At 37.0% G+C, this 23,363-nt stretch overlaps 2 protein-coding genes across 3 annotated transcripts in view; one reads left to right on the top strand and one right to left on the bottom strand.

Annotated features, from left to right (window-relative positions):
- The first annotated feature begins 155 nt into the window (after nucleotides 1–155).
- Nucleotides 156–9,347, top strand: nipsnap3a (nipsnap homolog 3A (C. elegans)). 2 transcript variants are annotated; one of them, XM_055178966.2, is made up of 6 exons: nucleotides 156–338; nucleotides 3,992–4,202; nucleotides 5,753–5,914; nucleotides 6,074–6,223; nucleotides 6,300–6,386; nucleotides 8,909–9,347. In XM_055178966.2, the coding sequence occupies exons 1-6, from the start codon at nucleotides 252–254 to the stop codon at nucleotides 8,983–8,985; spliced, it is 774 nt and encodes a 257-aa protein (XP_055034941.2). In that variant the 5' UTR covers nucleotides 156–251; the 3' UTR covers nucleotides 8,986–9,347. The 2 variants fall into 2 exon arrangements, with proteins under 2 accessions (XP_055034941.2, XP_055034942.2); XM_055178967.2 differs by having other exon boundaries at nucleotides 157–338; nucleotides 3,995–4,202.
- Nucleotides 9,348–9,439: 92 nt separating this feature from the next.
- The window catches only part of abca1b (ATP-binding cassette, sub-family A (ABC1), member 1B), a 48,231-nt gene continuing 34,307 nt past the window's right edge, over nucleotides 9,440–23,363 (bottom strand). Inside the window, exons 27-47 of the mRNA XM_055178957.2 lie at nucleotides 23,094–23,242; nucleotides 22,889–23,013; nucleotides 22,699–22,797; nucleotides 22,331–22,615; nucleotides 22,117–22,255; nucleotides 21,955–22,035; nucleotides 21,672–21,841; nucleotides 21,395–21,572; nucleotides 21,189–21,304; nucleotides 19,766–19,910; nucleotides 19,558–19,681; nucleotides 19,349–19,478; nucleotides 19,122–19,242; nucleotides 18,186–18,248; nucleotides 17,994–18,100; nucleotides 17,738–17,879; nucleotides 16,048–16,182; nucleotides 15,202–15,305; nucleotides 13,471–13,563; nucleotides 13,125–13,368; nucleotides 9,440–10,874 (exon numbers count right to left, since the gene is read on the bottom strand). Of these exons, the coding sequence (XP_055034932.2) occupies nucleotides 10,731–10,874; nucleotides 13,125–13,368; nucleotides 13,471–13,563; nucleotides 15,202–15,305; nucleotides 16,048–16,182; nucleotides 17,738–17,879; nucleotides 17,994–18,100; nucleotides 18,186–18,248; nucleotides 19,122–19,242; nucleotides 19,349–19,478; nucleotides 19,558–19,681; nucleotides 19,766–19,910; nucleotides 21,189–21,304; nucleotides 21,395–21,572; nucleotides 21,672–21,841; nucleotides 21,955–22,035; nucleotides 22,117–22,255; nucleotides 22,331–22,615; nucleotides 22,699–22,797; nucleotides 22,889–23,013; nucleotides 23,094–23,242 (2,894 nt within the window). The 3' untranslated portion in view covers nucleotides 9,440–10,730. The remainder of the gene's footprint in view (nucleotides 10,875–13,124; nucleotides 13,369–13,470; nucleotides 13,564–15,201; nucleotides 15,306–16,047; nucleotides 16,183–17,737; nucleotides 17,880–17,993; nucleotides 18,101–18,185; nucleotides 18,249–19,121; nucleotides 19,243–19,348; nucleotides 19,479–19,557; nucleotides 19,682–19,765; nucleotides 19,911–21,188; nucleotides 21,305–21,394; nucleotides 21,573–21,671; nucleotides 21,842–21,954; nucleotides 22,036–22,116; nucleotides 22,256–22,330; nucleotides 22,616–22,698; nucleotides 22,798–22,888; nucleotides 23,014–23,093; nucleotides 23,243–23,363) is intronic.

Below are 23,363 nucleotides of genomic sequence, written 5' to 3'. Positions count from 1 at the left end.
TACATAAAAATCCTCAAATAAATTCAGCTCAGGTTTTTACTTTTTACAATGATTATTTTTGTATGAATAAAAACAAATATTTCTTTTCACAAGTGCTCTCTTCAGCTGCATACTGTATACTGAAACAAGCTAATAGGTTTAAATGCGTTGCTATTATACACTTTCGGGCTTCCGTAGTCAACTTCGTTCTGAGCTGCACGTTTGATCTTGACGTCAATCAAGCTGCAGTACAGTTGCGCTTTAGTTGCGCTATGAATAAAATGTTACAGTTGCGTAGCGCGTTGCGAAATGCGCCAGTTTGCGCAAAACAGTGCCTCGCTTTGAAAAGCCAACCTGAGGTGAGTTGAAATCGTTTAATGGTGGTGTTTATACGCTTTATTTGGGTAACAAACAACCACTTCCTTAAAAAACACACAATATTCAGTTAACGAATGTTTGAAGCGACTTTGTGTGTAAAGAGTCTGTTGATCAAATTATTTGTTTCATATTCATAACAGCAAAACAAACAACACATTTGGGGGCGGTGGTGTGTAGGTGAACGCCCCCATTGTGAAACGTGATCACTTAACACTGTTTGTCTGAACTTGTCAGTGTCCTGAATTACAAAACGCATTTATTGAGTTTTAAGCGTTTAATAATCAAAATGTCGTTCAGCTTAATTACGTGTGTGGTAAATATATGAATACCCTAATATATTCCTCGTGCCCTAACTGTCCTTGCTACAATAATGGAGTCGGTAACAACAAAAATAAAGTCGTATTATCATGACGATTATTTTAGAATAGAGGATTAGTAACATTAACTGGTGTAACGTTACTCTATAGCAATGATGTTCCCCTGCATTGTTTTATGACATTTTATGAAATGTATCTTACATTCTGTGTAATAAAACATCAGAGAAATAAGCCTACAAATCAACAGAATTGATGGTCAATGTATAAATGCATGTATAAGAATTTATATTAAATCAAATTTATAATAATTTAATAGGTTTTTTGGCATGAATTTTGTTAGGTGGGGTGCACCTGCACCCGTCAAAAGGGGTTCTCAGAAAGGGTTTAGATTAATCTAGTTATTTTAGGACATTAAAGTAGTTTTTACAAACATACCTTACAAAAAACAATACTGGTATACATATTGAGACAAAACAATGGCACTGATATATGTTAAGATTTGTCAGGGCAATATTTTTTTTAAATTAAGGCAGCTCAAACATGCATTTTAGTCTGGGACTAGGATAAAAAAGTTTAAAGGTGCAGTTTGTAATTTTTATAAGGATCTTTTGACAGAAATGCAAAATAATATACAAAACTATATTATCAAGGGTGTATAAAGACCTTTTATAATGAACCGTTATGTGTTTATTACCTTAGAACGAAACCTTTTTATCTACATATAGCGAGGGTCCCCTTACATGGAAGTCGCCATTTTGTGCTGCCATTTTTCTACAGAAGCCCTTAACGGACAATTTTTTTTACTAAGTTGTCTCCAGCGATGACATGTTTGTCCGGTGGTGGCTACCGTAGATTCTCTATGTGTTTCAAAAGTGAGGGGTGAGCAGTGAACTAAGCCGTTGGTTGCAATTCGCAACCTCACCACTAGATGCTGCTAAAATTTACACACTGCACCTTTAAGACAGCTTAAAATATAGGATTTGAGCTTTGTACTTTTGAAAGATCCCATATCACAGACTGACAAACATTTGTGGTTTATCTTTAACATTGAAACTGCTGTCTGGTGTCCAAACAGAGGCGGGTATGAGTGGTGGGCTTTTTGTGTGCACAATATAACATTTAAGGCCACATTTATCATTTTTATCATATATGATTTTCCATACATTAGTATTTGAAACAGAGCAGATTTGTATATAGGGCTGGATAATATGCTTAAAATAATTTACATAGATTTTTATGATATAGTACTCAATATATTGTATTTCTTCCTAAGGATCATCTGGGTGATTCTCACGAAACCATTGAAACACCACGGCACTAATGATTTTAGCTTTAAAATGTGTAATATAGTAACATTAAAAAGCATCAGAATTAACACAATACTGTGTTCTACCTTGCACAATGTGTGATTTCAACATAAGAATTTATAATTGGAAATTTTATCTCATTTTCTGCTGAAATTCTCATTACCGCAATGCGTCCGGCTGTGTTTGAACATGCGTTATGTTGTAATTTAATAAAATTAACACAAAAATATTAAGAAAAAAAATAAATGGATGTTTTGCTAGACTACTTTAGATGACAGAAAAAATATTTACTGAATATTCATGCATAATAATAATGAAGAAAAATAAGGAAAATGATGTGTCCATGCCTGATGTTCTCATCCTCCGCAACACTTTTTGAGAACAGTTTAAGCACACATACAGAATTTTAATAAAGTTTGATTTTGAGTGACCAAGCACATGGACCAGTTACTTCAAGATGGCTACCAGGTAAGATCATTTTTTTACAGTTAATTTGAAATATTGTCTTGTCAGAATGCTTACATGACATTTTGATTATCATTACCGCAACAGATGCTTATTAAATGTTAATTTAATTAATAGAAGCATAATACTTTGATTTTAAATGCATGTGCAGAATCTCCAAATTATGTTCTTTCAGGTTTGTCATGTCATTTTGAAAATATGTCAGTGTTGATGTTTTCTGACTGTTGCGGTAATGAGATTTTTAGGACTAATTTTTTTAATTATGTTACAAAAAGTGTTAAATGATAAGTAAAAGTTTTTAAATTAATGTTCCCATTTACTCCAGACTTTGTTTTTCAATGTCTGGTGGGAAAAAAAGTAAATTTAAGCAAATTTTACCTTTTCATGCTTGACATTTTTAAAACCATGTTTTCGTGAGAATCACCCATCTATGTCTGGCTCTCTTTCAAAGGTTTTTGTCTCCCAAGGACTTTTTCCCCACCAGGATTTTTTCAACCCCTTTGGAGTCAGCTGACATTAGTTAACTTAGAACTATGTTACATTACGTTACATATACGTTACAATATTACATTGCTCACTAGTATGCATTTATCTTAGCCTCTGTACTTTGCCACTTTGTTGTCCTCTGATTTTTCTACTTTCTGTTGTTTTTATTAATTTAAAGCTGTGTGGAACAATTTAACAATTGTGAAAAGCGCTATAGATGGTTTCAGCAGTAACAACATAAACACGCGGCTTTCGTGGTCATCACGTAACTTCCGGTAAACTCTGCGAAGAATAAATAACAACGAAGTCATTTTAAAGTAGTTTATTTATATAACAAGCAAAATAAACAACACGTAGATTACATTGGAACCCAAAACATTTGTTATTTTCGGCGAGGTATTTGTTTAAGTAATTTGTTGGAAGTAAAGTTCGGACCAGACACTTACCGCGTCACCAGACGTGTGCCCGATTAAACGGTTAAAGTTTTGCACATGTTGATGGTAGGCTAAGGCTACTCTATATATGTTTGCTTTTGGTCTAAATAGTTAAAAATGTGTTTTCTTTTGCCCAGATTAAAAAACATAATTTGGAAAAAACATTCAACATTTATACCTATAGTGTGACCACTTAATTATTTTTTATTAAATAACACATGTAAGCTTGTATGTTTAATATTTCTTGATATTATGTATTTTTATATTTTCAGCACAATTATCGGAATAATATCTAATATTTAATATTATATTTTTCCCAGCCCTTATCCATCATGTTTATGACAGTGTTCTTCACTCCCAATCCTGGAGAGCCGGTGCCCTACAAAGTTTAGCTCCAACCTTAATCAAACACACCTGATCAAGCTAATCAATGTCTTCATGATCATTAGAAAATCACAGGTAGGTCTGTTTGATTAAGGTTGGAGCTAAACTCTGCAGGGCACCGGCTCTCCAGGATTGGGAGTGAAGAACACTGAATTATGAGGTTCTACTAAAATAATGTTGTTCAGTTCCAATAATGACCACACGGTGTCACTATCCGATTGTTTTATTTGTATTCCTCCAGCAGCACAGGGCCTTTGTCTCCACTGGGCAGCGGCAGGTGAATGGAACCTTCTATGAGTTCCGCACCTATTTCATCCAACCCCATCTCAACTCCGCCTTCCTCAAACTAACTAATGAGAAGATCCACCTTCGGACAGCCCATTCAAAGCTCTTAGGCTACTGGACTGTGGAATATGGGGGTATCAATCAGGTTTTCCACATCTGGGAGTATGGTGAGAACTGAGTTGTTAAATCTGTGGTTTAATACTTGGGGTTCTTGAACATGTAAATTGCAAAAAAAAACCGCTTGGATAAGTCCCCCAGTATATGGAGGAGGAAAAATACTAAAAGGTCTAAATAAATACATAACATAAATGCATGTAGAAATAAATAAATAAATGTAGAAATACAGAAATAAAAAAATGCATAAATGAAAAAAATTAAGTAATTAATTAAATGCATAAATAAATAAATTAATTAATTAAAGTGTAAATAGATAAATGAGTAAATGCATAAATTAATGTATAGTTTTGTCAAAAGTATCAACTTTTAAAGCTGTGCTGTACTCGCTGCAAACGCAGTCTGTGTAAAAGCACAACGGGTACATCGACACTATTTATGTCTGCATTTATTTATTTATTTATGCATTTAATTAATTATTTATTTCTGTATTTCTACATGTGTTTATTTATTTATGCATTTATTTATTTCTGTGTTTATACATTTATTTATTTCTGCATTTAATTACTTATTTATTTATGCATTTATGTATTTGTTCTTTTTTATTTCTGTATTTCTGTTATAACTTAGGGTTCTTGAACATGTTAATTGCAACAAAATGCTTAGATAAGTTCCCCAGTATATGGAGGAGGAAAAATTACTAAATGGTCTAAAATAAATAAATGTATACATAACATAAATGCATGTATAAATAAATAAATGTAGAAATACAGAAATAAATAAATAAAACAAATACATAAATGCAGAAATAAATAAAGTAATTAATTAAATGCAGAAATAAATAAATTAATTAAAGTAGAAATAGATAAATGGATAAATGCATAAATAAATGTATAGTTTTGTCAAAAGTATCAACTTTTAAAGCTGTGCTGCACTTGTTGCAAACGCAGTCTGTGTAAAAGCACAATGGGCACGTGTGACATTATTTATGTCTGCATTTATTTATTTATGCACTTAGTTAATTACTTATTTATTTCTGTATTTCTACATGTCTTTTTTTATTTATGCATTTATGTATTTATTTATTTCTGTGTTTATGCATTTATTTATTTCTGCATTTAATTAATTACTTATGTTATTTATTTCTGCGTTTATGATTTGTTCATTTATTTATTTCTGTATTTGTTACAAACCTCTATAAATTTCTTTGTTCTGATGAACATGAATGAAGATACTTTGAGGAATGTTTGTAACCAAACTGATCATAAGCCCCATTCACTTCCAAAGTAGGAAAAAAGAATACCATGGAACTGAATGGGGCTCATAAATGTTTGTTTACAAAAATTCTTCAAAATATCTCCCTTCATGTTCATTAGAACAACAAAATCTATACAGGTTGGTAACAACATGAGAGAATTTTCATTTTTTTGGGTGAACTATCCCTTTAAGTGAGTTGCAACAAATCCCTTATTTGGATAAATAACCATATAAATAACAATTTAAATGTTTTTTATAAGTTTAAGCTATCTTCTTTTGTCGTAACAAAACAACTCTATATACAACCTCATAAAAGTAACCTGCTTATTTGCTGTAATGTTTTTAGATAATTATGCCCAGCGGGCATCAGTACGGGCAGGTCTGGCTCAGGACCCAACCTGGACGGAGCAGTACCTCTCTAAAGCAATGCCCATGCTCACCTCTCAGGATAATGAGGTGACATACCTCGTACCCTGGAGTAAAATTCAGAAACCACCCAAAGAGGGAGGTGAGCACCTATGCAGATTATAAAATGATAATTTAAATATGTTTGTCAAACATTTTGTGTAACTGCTGTGTCACATTCTGGAACGTGATACCTTGACAAACATCCAGGAAGATCTCCCATCTGAAGGATTAAACTTTTTGAATGTTTCATTTACTAAAGGTGTTTATGAGCTGGCTACCTTCCAGATGAAACCAGGAGGCCCGGCGGTGTGGGGCCGGGCGTTTCAGGCAGCAGTAGGAACCCACACCGGGTCAGGATATGCCCATCCAGTGGGGGTTTTTCATTCTGAATTTGGTCAGCTTAATCAAGGTAAGTGTAAACTATTAAGAAAGCAGATACATTTCATAAGATATAATAAAAATACTCTCATGTTTTCTTAATCAAGTGAATGTTTTGTGGTGGTTTGAGAGCGCAGACCATCGAGCAGCAATACGACGTCACTCTCATGACGATGCCAGAGTAGTTGCTGCAGGTATAGCTTCACTTTGGCTTATTGCATCAGATGGTATTATACTGTGTGTATTTTAGTAAAGTTTGCATTGCCTTAGGAACCTCTGCTGTTAGAAATAAGCAGCATAGGTCTAGGGCTGTCACAATGATTAAATAATCGATTGTTTGACCTCATCGTGATGATTTCAGATCACCACAATGATTGCATATTTCTCTAAAAAACACAAGGGGGTGCTGCAGCGCCTGTATAAATGAGACAGTATCTAATGGCACTCCTTGACTGAAAGTGTTTCATTGCAAAACCATTTAATACAGTGGAAAACAATATTTAAAGAAATGCTCCAAAACTTTGATAAGCATTATGAATTGCCAGGTAAAACCTACATTTCCAAACGAATTCCAAATTTAGGATCTTCTTAAGGATCTGTAACCGTGGGTTCACAACAGCCGCGTTTGAGGCATCAAATTCGCGTCTACCACATCTAGTTTGCCACATTTTGGGTTTACTTGCTTCATTTGCGCGTAAAAGCCACGCGTGAAATTCTACTCATCGAGACATTCACGCAAAAATTTGCATCATGGGAGGGGCTTCTGTGACTCCGCTCGCATTCTGTAATCACGTCACTACTAGAGCAAGCTCCTATTTGGTTAACGCTGCACGTTTTTCCGCCAATGTTAAAATGTTTCAACTTGCGTGTTTGCCGCGGCAACATTGAATTCGTGCCATTCGCACGAACTAGACACGCAAATGAGGCGGAATTGCTGTATTGCTATAAACAATATTTTAGTGGTGTATAAAGACCTTTCATAATGAACCGTTATGTTTTTATTACCTTAGAAGAGACGTTTTTATTTACATACACAGAGGGTCCCCTTACATGGAAGTCGCCATTTTGGGCCGCCATGTTTCTACAGAAGCCCTTAACGGACAAACTTTTAACTAAGTTGTCTCCGACAATTACCTGTTTGTCCGGTGGTGGCTACAGTAGTTTCTCTATGTGTTTCAAAAGCCTGGGGTGATCCGTGGACCGAGCCGTTGGTTGCAATGCACAACCTCACCACTAGATGTCGCTAAAATTTACACACTGCACCTTTAACATTGAAATCACTCGCGCTTGACGCCTCTTCCCCGGCTGGTGTGAACGCAGCATAAGGAATAGATTTTTTTGCAGACATGTGGTCCAGTACTTATATGACCTTCGTATAATTGGCTACTATTTAAAGGAATAGTCTACTCATTTTCAATGTTAAAATATGTTATTACATTAACTAAGAATTGTTGATACATCCCTCTATCATCTGTGTGTGTGCACGTAAGCGCTGGAGCGCGCTGCGACGCTTCGATAGCATTTAGCTTAGCCCCATTCATTCAATGCTACCATTTAGAGATAAAGTTAGAAGTGACCAAACACATCAACGTTTTTCCTATTTAAGACGAGTAGTTATACGAGCAAGTTTGGTGGTACAAAATAAAACGTAGTGCTTTTCTAAGCGGATTTAAAAGAGGAACTATATTTTATGGCGTAATAGTACTTTTGGGAGTACTTCGACTCGCCTGAAAAGTCCGCTCCCCTTCTCACTCTCATAATGGGAGAGGGAGGGTGTTACTGCACCGAGTCGAAGTACTCCCAAAAGTGCTATCACGCCACAAAACATAGTTCCTTTTTAAATCCGCTTAGAAAAGCGCTACGTTTTATTTTGTACCACCAAACTTGCTCGTATAACTACTCGTCTTAAATAGGAAAAACGTTGATGTGTTTGGTCACTTCTAATTTTATCTCTAAATGGTACAATTGAATGAATGGGGCTAAGCTAAATGCTATCGAAGTGTCGCAGCGCGCTCCAGCGCTTACGTGCACGCACATAGATGATAGAGGGATGTATCAACAATTCTTAGTTAAGGTAATAACATATTTTAATATTGAAAATGAGTAGACTATTCCTTTAAGGCCTGTTCTGGTATAGTCGGTTTATTTTGATTGCATTTAAAATAGTATATATATATATATATATATATATATATATATATATATATATATATATATATATATATATATATATATTTTTTTTTTTTTTTTTCAGTTATTTTTCAGACACTTTATTGTGTTTTTTTCTTATGGAGTATTTTCAGTTTTTGAAAGAAATATTCATTGCTTTTAAATATGTGTTGTGTGTATAAATATTTACTGCCAGGAAAAACATCCAAAAGATTTATTTTAAATAATCACAACAATGTGTGAAAATAATTTCCTGAACAAACAAAAAATCTATGAGAATTAAACATTAAAGCCCTAAAACGTGCAATTTAGTCATAATCGTCACAATTTATTAGACAATTAACCGTCAGCCATATTATATAGTTGTGACAGCCCTACATATGTCCTAACATACAGATTCAACTAAATGATTTATTTGACACACTGTGTGTTATATACGATTGGAGGTAAATGAATTCAAAACGTGCAAAGGACACAAATTGACATTATGGCTTACATTTATAATAATTATATAAAATTAATCATTTTCTTTTTTGTTTTTCTCCAGTAAGAGAGAGCTCTGCATATCTGGTGTCACAGAAGAATAAACTCTTGTTCCCCTGTGGGTTCTCACCAATGAAATAGCCTGGACCCATACTGTAATTTGACGAAACCGGAATCTCCAAATGATGGAAATTGTGTATACAGTGATTCAAACATTGCAATCCAATCACTAAACAGACAAATATTTTAGTTTTGGAAAATTCCTATATGTCAAACAAAAATATCACCTGTTTAAAGTAGCACTTTCTTAATGGCATTGCATAGGTTTTATTTCGTAGACGTATGTTTAATTTTGAAATTAATTTATTTTATTTCTTTATGACAATTAATTGCCTATGCAGTTTCTCTTTCCAAAAGAGACTTTGTCCAACTATTCACTCAGTGGTATGTGCATGTCATTCACTGTCAATAACAATAAAATCTTACATATCAGATAAATTGCACAGGTATTTATGTGGACTTTATATGCTCCAGCCTTTCCAAACCTTACGGAGGACAAGATTGTATTTGACATATAAAAGAAATATTCTGGCTGTAGAATTGGCATGTTTTATTGTGTAAATACAGTAAGTGTACAAGGTGAGTAACAGACATCCCACTGCCATGCATTTGAAATGTAAACAGGTATGAAATGAGGAATATTAGTGGCACTAAAGACCTTTATTGTCTTTTCAAGGTTTAATCATTTTGGTCGGAGATAAAGGTAAATACTTTGTCTGTGGAAAATCCAGTGCAAAACACATTTTACCATTTAATCAATTCCAATTAACACAGCGAGTAAAGTGCTCTGACATAAGGCATCACGGTTGCCTATCCCAATAACATCCAAAATACTGACGGGCTCATCACCTTACTGTTCTGAACGGCTACTTACAACACAGCAGAAATCAATAATGTACTCACGATTATATTTCACCGTCCTCCTAAAAAAACTATTTACCAGGCTAAGGTGGTTTTGATGGTCAAAGCTGGCTTCCACTGGTCAGGCTGGTACAGGAGTTAAGCTGGGAGACCAGCTGAGACCAGCAAACCTGGTTTATTTTGTGAAGGACTTGAACTAAAGAAGGCACATTGTGACTTTTTATTTCCTTCCAACGACTTCTGGAGTGTCCCTTAGGAATACAGTGTCAGTCGAGGTATTTGTTAGATAGTGTGACTGTAAAGCTTACTCATCTAAACTCTTTTTTTTACATTTTATTTTATTATAAAACCCTATAAGAGTCACTTTGCTCATCGCTTAATGATTCGGATTCTTACGAGGCACTCTTTGACAGTATTAAATAATCCCATTTCGGACTTTAAAAGACATCTAAAACAATTCTCACTTATAAATAATGACACATATAACAAGAAAAATCAAGTTACCATAGTATGATTTGCAGTTTAGCCCTATAGGCCACGCAAATGATTGTAAATCTTCAGCAAGAAATTTCTAGTCTTAAGAAAAAAATAAAATAAAGACACTGACCCTGAATTATTGATCATTGGCATTTACCCATCGGCCCGAATTATCATCGTTCGTGTGATGAAACTGATGACCCCTCTGCCAACAACTGCGCAAAATACGGTCCACCAAAAACGGATAATTTAACACTCGTGGCTTGGACGTAGCCGCGCAACAAACTCTAGAGAAGTCTTTATCATTTCTTTGCATTGTCTTGCATTGAGTGTCTTGGCTGCAGTGTTTGCCTCTCAGCTGACCCAAAGCATTTATCTTCAGATAAAGGTCAGACCGGCAGACCGCAGTGCAAAGGCCACAAAAACATTGTGAAACGTGTGGAATCCACTGGCTCCGGTTAGCTTGTAGTGTAAAGAGAAAGCCCAGTTCACACAAAGCTTTCTTTTGGCTTCTCTATATTATCGGCACTGGACAGTGGACTCAGTAATGCCATGTTGACCGCGGTCTCCTTACGACGAATGGAGGTGTCGCAGTGATCGTCACTTTGGTCCTTGGCAAAGTTAACAAACACCTGTTGATAAAGAAAAAATGCGTTTAATAAACACGCAAAACATGGTAAAAGCATTCATCTTCACATCTGAGGACAAAAGGTATTTTCATCATTTATAGGGGTAGCCAGTGATTTTATTGCTGTCTGAATCCCCTTGGTAACTTTCTATAGCAGGGGAGTATTTTCGGGTGCTGCGTAAACAATATATATATAGCCTATATATATATATATATATTTTACAGAAAACTTTCTGCCCCACAACTTATATATGGTTACATTTTTTGGTGGGTCTGCAGAGTTAGTAAAGATAGTGATGGGAGAAACAAAGCTTTTCGAAGCTTTGAATCAATTGAAACAATTGCTTCGTAAATTGATTTAGTTTTTCGAAGCGTTCGAAGCACCATACATGCTGGCAACACCTGCTGGTCAAAATATTGTTAAAGCAGCATCTGTCCAAACATTTTACAATTTTAATAAAATAATAGCAAGATTGTTCTAAAAATATGTTTTTAAGAAAAATAAATTATTTAATTTAACTAAGACATAATTAAAAGTGTATTGTGTGTTTTTAGTTTTATTTATGGCAAAAAATCATTAAAACGAACTTCCTTTGTAATTATGAAATTTTTTTTGTCATTAAATCTGTCTATAAACTTAAAGTTAACAAAGGGTAGTTTTATTAGTCAGAAGGATGAATGTTTTATGAACTTTTATAATAAAAACTGACCCGAGTTCACCTACATTGGGCATTTGTGATCAACTCCCCCTAGTGGTGAATAGTCAGATTTTCGAAACAGTTATGACGTAATGCTAAATGCTAAAATCACGTGACTTTGGCTAGTTTGAAACAAGCTCCGAACCAGTGATTTGAAACAAAAGATTCGTAAATGTTTCGAAAAATGAAGCGGGCTTCAAAATCGCCCATCACTAGTTAAAGGGACACAAGGCAGCATTTTTATGTTAATAAATCATCTTCGTAAGTCGGTATATGGTTATATGACTCATTACATGACGAATGAAGACTCTCTCGCCCGCCCTTACCGTCTGTAGGAAGAATACCCCACTTGCAAGTTCGCTGTATCCGACCCGGTGTCCTTCAGTCTCGTTAAGTCTCAGATATAGAAAACATTTACTCCCAGACACTAGGGGGAGCTAGTAGAGAAATAATACTCAGACTTGCCTTGTGTGCCTTTAAAGACACAAAAGCATCAGGTTCTGAGGTGTGTATGAGTATTTAACCATATATCACTCAATATGACAAAACTAAAAGACAACATGAAGTCAACATTAAAGAGTAAATAAACTCTAAACCAACTTTTTTAGTTACCGTAATGATCTGTAATCACAACTTCACAACAGCCGCAGTAAAGGCGTCAAGCGCGAGTGATTTCAATGTTAAGTCAATGTGAAGACGCGTTGATGCGCGTCTGGAGGTCTCGCGGCACGGTAGATGTGATTCCGCCTCATTCGTGCGCCTAGTTCGTGCAAATGGCGCAAATTGATTGTTGCCGCGGCAAATGCGCGAGTTAAAAATTTGAACTTTGGTGGAAAAAGGCGACGCGTTAACCAATCAGGAGCTTGCTCTTGTAGTGACGTGATAACAGGAAGTGAGCGGAGTCGCAGAAGTCCCTCCCATGACACGAATTTCCGTGTGAATGTCTCGATGACTAGAATTTCACACGCGGCTTTCACGCGCAAATTAAGCGAGTAAAAAACTGTTCAAACTAGGCGCGGTAGATGCGATTTTGACGCCTTAAATGCGGCTGGTGTGAACCCACGGTAAGAATGGGGCTTTTTAGTGCTGTTCATTGATTTGAGAACTTTTTTGACATTTGGATATAAAGTGTTTCAATGCTACAATATGTGGGGTAAAAATGTCTGAGTGCTGCCTTCTTCAGATTGAACGGTGGATACTGCAGTTGAATTTTCCTATTGAATGTTGCGGTACCACGTGACGTAAGCGGTACGACCCTATTGAAGCAGGTCCACGCTCACCACGCCCTTGTTACGATCTCACCACACCCTTGGTATGAGCTCAGTTCGTCCCCTCTATCTCTGTTGGGGTCTGCCCACTTTTCTTGCATTTTTCAAATATTGCCAGTGGGTGGAGTCAGGGGTTTAGTTACGCTTCAAGCCATTTGTATATATTAAATATTCCTCGAAGGTATCCATGCTTATAAAAAATGCTGCTTCTGACTGCTTTACCCCAACAAGGAGCACTCCACTACACACATGATAAAAGATCAAGTTCAAGTTAAACGTGACCCTCACCTGGTCAAGAGTGGTCTGAGACACAGAATAATCTTCTATCCTGAGAAAATCTTTGTTCTTGGCGAGGATGCTGAAGATGTGAGCGAGAGATGTAAGGGAAGAAGAGAGCTGGTATTGTAGCATGTTTCGATGTTTCTCTTTTAGTGTGCTGCCTGGTAGCTCGCTCTCGATAAACTTCATCACAGGCTGAAGGTCTGGATCTGGACCTGCGACCCTCAGAATGATGGTGTATCCATCACCAAATCTAAGGAAGGAAGGAAGAATAGGGGATGTGAAGAAAGGCAAAAAGATTTGTTTCTCAGTCTAATAAATGTGCAATTCACACAAATATTATTTAAAAACGTACCTGTTCTTCAAGTGTTGGACGCTGCCCAGACAGCGGAACCTGCCGTTCACCATGATGGCCATTCTAGTGCACAGTGCTTCACATTCCTCCATACTGGGGAAAAACAGCACAGGTTAGTTTACTCCAAAAAATAAATTAATTAATGCATAAAAACTAGCACAGGTTAACACACAGGTTCTCTACAGTTTATTTAGTTAGCGCTAACTAACATTGTAGTATAGGGGTCAGTAACGTGATGTTAATTATTTTGTGTCCGTATGGATAAATTAAATGTAAAAGGGTTAAAATTTCAAAATAAATTTGCAGAGTTCTTGCATACATTCTCTTTTTGAGGACCAAGTCTAAAATGTCTGGTTTTATTTCATTTTGAAAGAATATTCGGGGGATAATTGCAGAAATGTCAATGTGGTGTAACTAGTATTTTTTTGGACTAAAATATTATCATTAGTTTAGTGCAGTGCTTCTGAAATAGTGGGGCGGGACCCCCAGGGGGGGCTCGAAGCGACACAAGTGGGGGGCGCGTGAGACCCGGGGAAAATACTTTTTCAGGAAGTGATTTTTTTGCACCGTCACTTAAAGACATTACACCCCAAACACGCTGATAAGCCGCTTGAGTTTTTTATTATTATTTATTGATTATATTTAATTTAATTTTTCAGTATCAAATGGTCAAAAAATAGACTGTAAATAAGGATTGATTTTTTTATTTCAGGCAAATTGATGCATTTTAAGTCTTTTCTGTTACAGACTAAAAAACAATGTTAATAAAGTTATTATTTGTTGTAAGTTGATCGATATTTCTTTTTTGTGTTTTCTTTAATGTTAATAAGGATACAATGCTTTGCAGATGTGTCATTTTATAGACAAATTATACTATTTACAGTCGCGGCGGAGAGTTGGGGGGGCGCGAAATGTTTACTTCTTCCTAGGGGGGGCGTGACAGAAAATAATTGAGAAGCACTGGTTTAGTGTAATATGATTTTTTTGCATACATTTTTACATAATTTGTTAAAGATTATTTAGAAAATTGTTTTCAGCATATGTCATGCAAAACAAATATAACAAAAACGCATTAAAATAACTAATAAAATGATATTAAATTTTTTTTATGATTACGCTTACATGCCATCAAGGTGGATAAAATATTTTATATTTCTCATTCTTTGGCGCAATTGGTGGTTACACCATTTGACATTTTCAGGTCCATTCAGTCTTAACTTTTATAAAAATGATGCTAATGTTATTTTTTATTGCATAAAATTAACATAAATACATTGTGCATTTAAATAAACCTGATGCATGCTTTTAAAACAAGTAAAAAAAATCTCATCTTGCCAAACCATTTTTGTCACTGACCCATATATTACTTTTATATTTGGCAGACGCTTTTTCCAAACTGACTTTTAGGGGCAGTATCCCAGACAGGGTTTAGATTAATCCAATACTAGGCTTTAATTATATTAGGACATTTATATCGTTTTTTTTACTAACAACCTTACAAAAAACCCAATGTAGAAGTGCATCTTGGGAATAAATAATAACACTGATATATGTTAAGATATGTTAGTCCAAGGTGTTTTTTAAATTAAGGCATTTTATGCATTTTACTCTGGGATTAATCTGTCCCATAGTGTCAAACCCATGCCTTTGTCTCTACCAGTTGAGCTACATTAATACTACTTTGCCCATAATTTCTCATTCAGGAGTATGCAAACATTGGGGATGTTTTACCTGTGTGAGGTAAGCACGACGGAGCGTCCCTCTTTGATGACACTGTGGATGCAGTTCCATAACGCCCGCCGGGCTTTGGGGTCCATGCCAGTGGTGGGCTCATCCTGTAAAGAAGAGCACAAACGAAATTTACATTTATCCACAGTTTCAGCAAAAACACACACACACACACTAAACAGTCATCTCTCTGCTTTAGACGTGTGTCGCACACTCAAGTGAACCAAAACACACTTGCTGGCTCAACACAGGGATTAAGCGTTTTGTGTTCTTTGTGTAATCGACCCACTATGAGGGCTCATAAAAAATAGCCATAGGGTAAGGAGTTCAGGGTAATTCACCTCTGGGGGTGTTAAAATTCTGAAAGTCTTATATAACCAGAATAAGAAACCCAACTGAGTAAATAATCAAACAGCAATCTTATGATCCAGATTCATGTTGTATTTGTTGATTTATTTGCAGACATTCACCCAGGGAGGCACAACACTTGATCCAGGTGCAGGGCTCCAGACTTAACTTTTTTCACTAGGAGCACAGTGGCCCCCAACTGAAAATTTTAGGGGCGCAACCAGACAATTTAGGGGCACACACCGTAAATCAACATGCCAACCAAATATTCACATTTCTACTACTTTCTACTGTATTACTAATAAATACTTTGATGATAGATGCAGAAAGTACAATGTGCTGTTTCAAATTCAGTGTCACATCACAAAAAAGAGTCAAATTTACTGGTCGCACATGTGCGACTGGATGTAAAATTCAGTGGCACGCTCTCAAATTTTGGTGGCAGCCTCTGGAGCCCTGAGGTGTATAATTGTTTGTGTGTGTGTTTGAAGAAATACATACCAGGAAAACCACCGGAGGAGCTCCTATGAGAGAAATGGCAGTGGAGAGTTTGCGCATGTTGCCACCACTGTAGCTCCCTGCATATTTGTCCACATACTTCACAAGTCCCAACTTTCGGATTCCCCACTCAGCCACCTGTCCGATAAGTAACACGTCAATTAAACCAATAATGTTTTAAAAAGTTACAAAACATGCTCATGTCAGATTTTTACCCCAAAATCAGAAGAAAAAATATTTTTGGATGTTAATTTGAGATTTTGAGTTCATGTTAAAGGAACAGTATGTAAGAAATGTATATAAATTAATCATAAAATGACCCTGATATGTCACTAGACATTAAGAAATCATTTTCATTTCAAATACTTATATCACTGGCAACAGTGGTCCGGCCAGGATATTATCATTTAAAAAGTGTAGTTGCAACCCTTAATTGATGCGTATGTTGTGTATTGGCCACCATTTGTGTGATTGCAGTACCAGTTTTGGCCACAATCCTACATATTGTTCCTTTACTTTTATGGAGCCGTAGAGGTGACTTTGCAAACAAATTGAAAGAAGTGTATTTTTGCAAATGTCACCTCTATGGCTCCATATAATTTCACTATTTATTAATATGTTTTTAAAAAACTGTTAACATTAGTTAATGCACAATAAACTAACATGAACATTTGTATTGACATTAACAAAGAATAATAAACGCTGTAGATGTATTGTTCATTGTTAGTTCATGACATGTTAACCAATGCATTTACTAATGTTAATAAATACAACCTTATAGTAAAGTGCGGTTGTTTTTGTGTGCATTGCGGGTTTTTTTTTTGCATTATGCAAATATAGTAGGATGTGCAAAACTTTCATGGGAAAAATGTCACAATCCAAAGATTTAAAATGGTGCGAAAAACAGAAAGAATTTCTAATATTTTTCTTTGTATTTTGGAGAAACATATCCTGGAAATGTCTTTAAAAGAAAACACCACAGTTTTTCAATATTTTACTATGTTCTTACCTCAACTTAGATGAATTAATACATCCCTATCTTTTTTCAATGCATGCACTTTTAATCTTTGTACAGCGCCTTGTGAATGTGTTAGCATTTAGCCTAGCCCCATTCATTCCTATGGCTCCAAACAAAAGCTTTAGTTTGTGCCACCATACTTACTCGTGTAACTTCTCATGTAACAGTCTTCAAATAGGGAAAACATGGAAGTGTTTGGTGGCTTCTAAATTCATCCCTGTTTGGAGCCATAGGAATAAATGGGGCTAGGCTAAATGCTAACACATTCATGAGGCGCTGTACAAAGATTAAAAGTGCACGCATTGAAAAAAGATAGGTATGTATTCATTCATCTAAGTTGAGGTAAGAACATAGTAAAATATTTAAAAAACAGTGTTGTTTTCCTTTAACCATTTATTTTTAAGATTTACACAAGTATAGTTCGGTTTTTACACATACATGAGGGTCCGCGTACAGTTACCCAAATTTTGTCATCAGATTAGTCTGCACGTTATATGCGCACCGCCAGATTTTTGTAGGTCCTCTATGCGTGTACACGTGAATGCAGTATGTAGCTCATGAGCTCCATTGCATTTTGTCGCAATGCAGATGCGTCGAACGTCTGTGTACACTTACGGTCATATTCCATAAACTAATTTTAAAAATAATCAAATCTAGTTTCTAAGTTACTCTCACCTCACAAACTTCATGCTCGGGTACGCCACGCAGGATGGCGTAAAATTCCAGATGTTCCCGTCCTGTTAGCAGGTCATTAATGGCATCAAACTGAGGACAGTAGCCCATATTCTGATGAACTTCATCAATCTCCCTGAGTATACTGAAAATCAAACAAAAACATAAAGCCACAACAAGGTCAAAATGGATGAATATACCTACAAAATGAGTCAAGCAGTCGTGATATAGCATCTGTTGTTTCTTTAAATGTCCTCACCTCTTTCCTGCTAGGAAAGCTTCACCACTGGTCACCACAGAATCACCAGTCAGCATTTTAAATGTGCTTGTCTTTCCGGCTCCGTTGACACCGAGCAAACCAAAACACTGAAATGCAGATAACACAGCTGTCAGTTTGTAGATTTACAGTAGTTGGCATGTAGCTGACTCATGAAGCAGTAAATCAATTTACCTCTCCCGGAGGAATCCCTACACAAAGACGATCCACAGCAGGCTTCTGTTTCCTCTTGTACACCTACAAGACAAAACATGACGGCTTAATGAGGTCACCTTGTATTTTTTATACACTCTTACTGTAAATGCCTACATACTAAAGGTCTATTCTGGTCCAAAGTAATGTACCCGATCCGAAATAACCCAAATTACTTTTTACCCGAATCCAACTTGCATAAATATATGTTTTTAAACAAAGACCCGACCCAAGACAGTCCGACCCAATTTTGTCCATCCAATTTGGCCCACTGCTCCATTTATTTCCTTTGTTATCTGATGACTTCTATCCAAGTCTATAATGTGCATTCAAAATTGATTGACAGGTCTGTCTTAAAACCGCACTAAAGAAGTTTCTAACCGTCGGGCCGCGGTCCTGTAGTTTGAATGAAAACTACAAAAACTTGCTTTACGGCAGACCTACAATCCAATCAGAGCCAGCTATGCTGCAGTATTTACGACAGTGGTAATTACGCTTCTAACCTGTAGGGGGAGCAAAGAGCAAAAACTCTTTAGTGTTGCTTTAACCACACAATGTCTCAAGCGCTCTTGGCAAACAGAGGAGAGGGTTGGAAAAGGACTTGATGCACACACCCAAGATAGTTCAGGTCTTCTCATTTTAAATTACCAAAGGCCACTAATATTATACCCAACCTGTGTCCGAGGCACACCTGAATCTTTTAGACCCGATCCCGCTTGGGTTTCGTATCTAAATGGACCCGTTGAGACCTCTACTACATACAAATACTACAGTGTATCTGGAGTACATGATAATTAACCATTACGTCATGGCTCCGATGACATCATGCATTTTACATTATTTATTATTTGAATGTGTCTATTATATATTAAATTCATCCAGGTGACCTGTGTTCCTCGATTGAGGATTTCTTCTTACCTTAGTGAGCTGTCGGAGTTCCAGTATGTCTCCTTGACCCGCACCGTTGACGATCCTCTGCCTCTCTCTGGCAACATCCTCATCTTCTTCACCAATCGGACTCAGCTTAGTACTGAAAGACCTGCGGAAATTGTCCAACAATTGTTTTAGAATTTTGAGCAACTATGGTGTCCATAGTTCACATGAACAGAATGTTGTGTGTTTCATCAGATTTTAATATTGTGTACCTGGGTTTACAGAAGAAACGGTATTGGATGAGGACAGTGATGGTAAAGAAGACTACTCCTTCCACCGCCATCGCAAAAAGGTTCTTGCCCACCATGTCCCACTCCAGCGGAGAACGGAAACGGTTCTCACCTGAGACAAAGAGTATAGGTTAGGTCCTATCTCTCATTTCTATCCAAACATCTGAACATTTAACTAATCCTAATCCTACCAAATCTCTCCAAGGCATCAGCCATGGCCTGATTCTTCACCATGTCAATAAGACCTCGGCCGAGGCAAAAATGGGGAAAGATCAAGAAAACGTTCTTCAGGATGTCATTAATGCCGCCGATCTCCTGCAAAAGACCAATCAGGATTGAAGTTGCGATGTCACGTTTATACTTTTCACATTTGAAAAGAACAAGAAGTTGATTTCTTACGTTACTTCCGAACAGCTCCATTACAAAAGTGGAAATGCTGCCATTGATCCCAATGAGGATGTTAACGCTGGTGAGAACCACATAAGCAGTGCTGGGGATTTTGAATAAGAAGGAAGCCGGATACATCAGTGGAGTGATGGACCATCTGAAAAGAGAAACAAGCAAGCAGAGAAATGGTTATGTGCTGCAAAATTGCAAAACATTCCAGGATTTTTCTCCATATAGTGGACTTTAGTGGACCTCAACAGTTTTATGTTTCAATGCAGTTTTAAATTGCAGTTTCAACACAACTTCAAAGGCATAAGGGTATTTTCTTGAGAAATTATCATAATTTTTGCAAAAAGGTACATTTAAACCACAACTTCTCATCTTGCACTAGCCATGTGATACGCCAGCGTGACCTTGCGTATTACGCGTTACATACGTGAACGTGAACATTTTAAACTGACACAAAGACATTAATTAGTCTCTTTCCACATACAACAACGTCTGAACGGTCCTCTTTCTCCACACTTGTGAACACTATGGCGGTTGTTTTGCATACGTCATGCGTAACCTTTCAACATGATTACGTAATATTTTTGGGGAAATTGATGATCATTTCACTAGATAAGACCCTTATGCCTCGGTTGGGATTGTTTAGAGTCCTTTGAAGCTGCATTGAAACTTCAAACTCTCGACGCGCACTAGCTCAGTGGCGGGATGACGTAAGTTTTTTTAACGCTACTAACAATGTCTATATAGCTTACTGTCTACAAACATTAATAATATTAACATTACTATACATCGTTTAAAAGGTCTACGGGTTTAGCATCAGCGTATGTTCTCTGTTTTGAGATACAGATGCTCTAGCATCATAAATGTAGTATTTTGTGACAGAAGTCCAGATAAAATATGAACGTTACTTCTTGTGTTGATATAACGATCGCAAGTCGAATTCAGTCTGTTTCAGATGTGTGAATAATCCATGAAAACCGTCTAATACAATACATTCAATGACCATTTTTGTCCACAAATGCGTATAATCCGTGAAATATAGATATATTGTCCATTGTTTACATCTGATTTCGCATAAACGTCTTGTAATAGAATATAATATACAATCTACGGACTGTTTACGTCGTAACATTGTGTATGAGATTACACTCGCGTTCAAACTTGCGTTTAAACCATAGACTGTAAAAAAAAAGATGGAAGACGCGATGTCGCCTCCCACCATTGTAATGAATTGAAGCCAAAAATGTCCGACCACGGTCGCCGCCATGTTACATAAAAACGTCAGTTTGGAGCCAAGGCATGCGCAGAAGGAATCGTCCGTGGAGCCAGAGGCAGAGCCGCGGTATGAAACTTGTACTGACAAACTTGAGTGATTACATGATTGTCAAAATGTTCAAACCGAAATTCTTAGATCTGCTTAACTTACCCGTATAAAAGGAGCAGAAGTGCCAGAACGGGCAGATTGGTGGATGAGACGTAAGCTTTTTGTTGGAAGCACACGAAGATCAGGATGACCAGTGTAGCAGGAACGACATAATTGCACTGTATCAAAAACACAAGGAGGTTTAGTCTATAACCATTCTTATCTGAGGAGAGGTGCATTGTGGGATATGATGAGGAGCATCCACTTACCATATCCCAGACAAAGTTGGCCAGCCAGTAAAGCAAGGGCTGAACTCCACTGATAAACTGCATGTGCTTGGCTTTATTCACTCGCTCCTGAATCAGGAAGACGACAAAGCTGGCGGGAACGAAGGACATGGCGAAGATCACGCAGATGGACACCAACACGTCCACTGAGGTAGTCATTCTGTAACGGCATGAATCCCATGATTAGTAAAACTGAATCAGCAAGAGATACCCTTGACTTGTAAATGTAAATGCAAATAAAGTTTTATGCTTTGCTTACAGTGCGACTTGAGAAAGCTGCTCCTTGGTCAGATTGAGTGGATGGTTAAAGGCAGTGATGCCGTACTGACGCGCCTCTTTACCATCTGGTAAATTGGCACGCAAGATACCGTTGTTCATTACGTTAATAAAAGCTCCGATACTGTGCCAGCCCTTGTTATTGAACCATATCTAAAAAAATAAAAACATCAAGGATTAAGCTTTATAAAATAAGAGATAAAGTAAGGTCATGTCAAAGATTGAAATCAAACTTTTCAAACAAAATTCATGTATTTGTCACCCACCTTGACATTATTTTTCGTGTCCAGCCCATTGATGAAGGTAGACAGACTGTTCAAGAAACGATCGGCCGCTGAGCCCGAGTTCTGAGGATATTTGAGAAAAAGATCTGCGTTATACACGGTTCCTAAAAGCTTGATGATTTCTAATTTTTAGTTCTGGTTTACCTTTCCCAACTGGAAGATCTGCCTGACTCGATGGATTGCATCATCGATCTCTTCAGCGGGAGGAAGGACCTGAGTGCTTCTCGCACCCAGTGAAAATCCTCCATACCTGAATTCGTTCACCCAGATCTTGTTCTTTAAACTATGAAAAAATTTTAAATTAACCCACTGAAGGAAAATGATATCTTGAATGTAAGAACACACTACAAGTCCATACCTCTTCCCAATGATCTGCGCGTAGGTTTTTACTAGATAGTCCGAGATGTTTCGCCCTGTCAGATTTTGGAGGGTATCCATTTGGCTGATCTTAGTCTGAGGAGGTGGAAGTCCACCAGCACCTGCAGGGCATTCTGGAAGCATCTTCTTCTTGCCATCACAGCTGCACTCACAAGCAGGAGACGGATAGTCCATGGTCCAGTTTGCCTTCCTGAAAATATCAGCTACGCTCTCTGGAACTTCTGGAGTAGACCAATCCTCATCGGCCATTGTACAAGGAGCGTCTCTGCAAATTCACATCGGATAACATCGTCACATATTTACTTTTTTAAGGTTCACTACCTCGCTTTTTTCTTACTAGTTACTTACGGAATTGGTTCTCCTTCCATGCACCGTGTTCCGAAACCAGGATCGTCTAATAAGGCCCTGAGTAATTTTTGTGTGCTTGCATCATCGGGCGCATCTTCACTATAACCAGAGTGACAACGAATTAGTCTAATATGGTTATCTGCAAGCATTCACCAGCATGTGGGCTAATATATCTGGTGTCTGTATGTACCTGATGAATGTGAACTGCTCCTCGTACATCCAAGGATTAAGAGCCAGACTGGGATATTTTCCAAATGGCGGAACTATAAGACTGAAGACCAGGGCGATGCACACAAACACAGCGGGAAGAACAATCTACCAAAAAATCAATATGAGTTCATTAGAACGTAACTGCAGTGACTGAAAATTTATTTTCACTGACATTTCCTACAGACCTGTGCAAAGAAGCCTTTCCTTGACCGACGGGCATAAAGAAATCTCTTCCATATTAGAGCCACAAACTGTTGCCTCTTCAGACTCCAGCCTTTCACTTGATACGATCCTTTACCGTCAATAACGCTCAAATAATCCGTCTCTTTGGATTCTGTGAGAAAATAAACAATGCGAGTCAGGAAACGAGGCACTGAAAATCAATTACATTAAATTTAAGCGGATGGCATTTGCATAAAGTTGAACTGTTCTTGCGTAGCTGGACACACCCACTT

Source organism: Misgurnus anguillicaudatus, chromosome 16 (genome assembly GCF_027580225.2).
Source record: "Misgurnus anguillicaudatus chromosome 16, ASM2758022v2, whole genome shotgun sequence".
Taxonomy (NCBI): Eukaryota; Metazoa; Chordata; class Actinopteri; order Cypriniformes; family Cobitidae; genus Misgurnus; species Misgurnus anguillicaudatus.
This window is presented reverse-complemented; position numbering and strand designations above follow the sequence as displayed.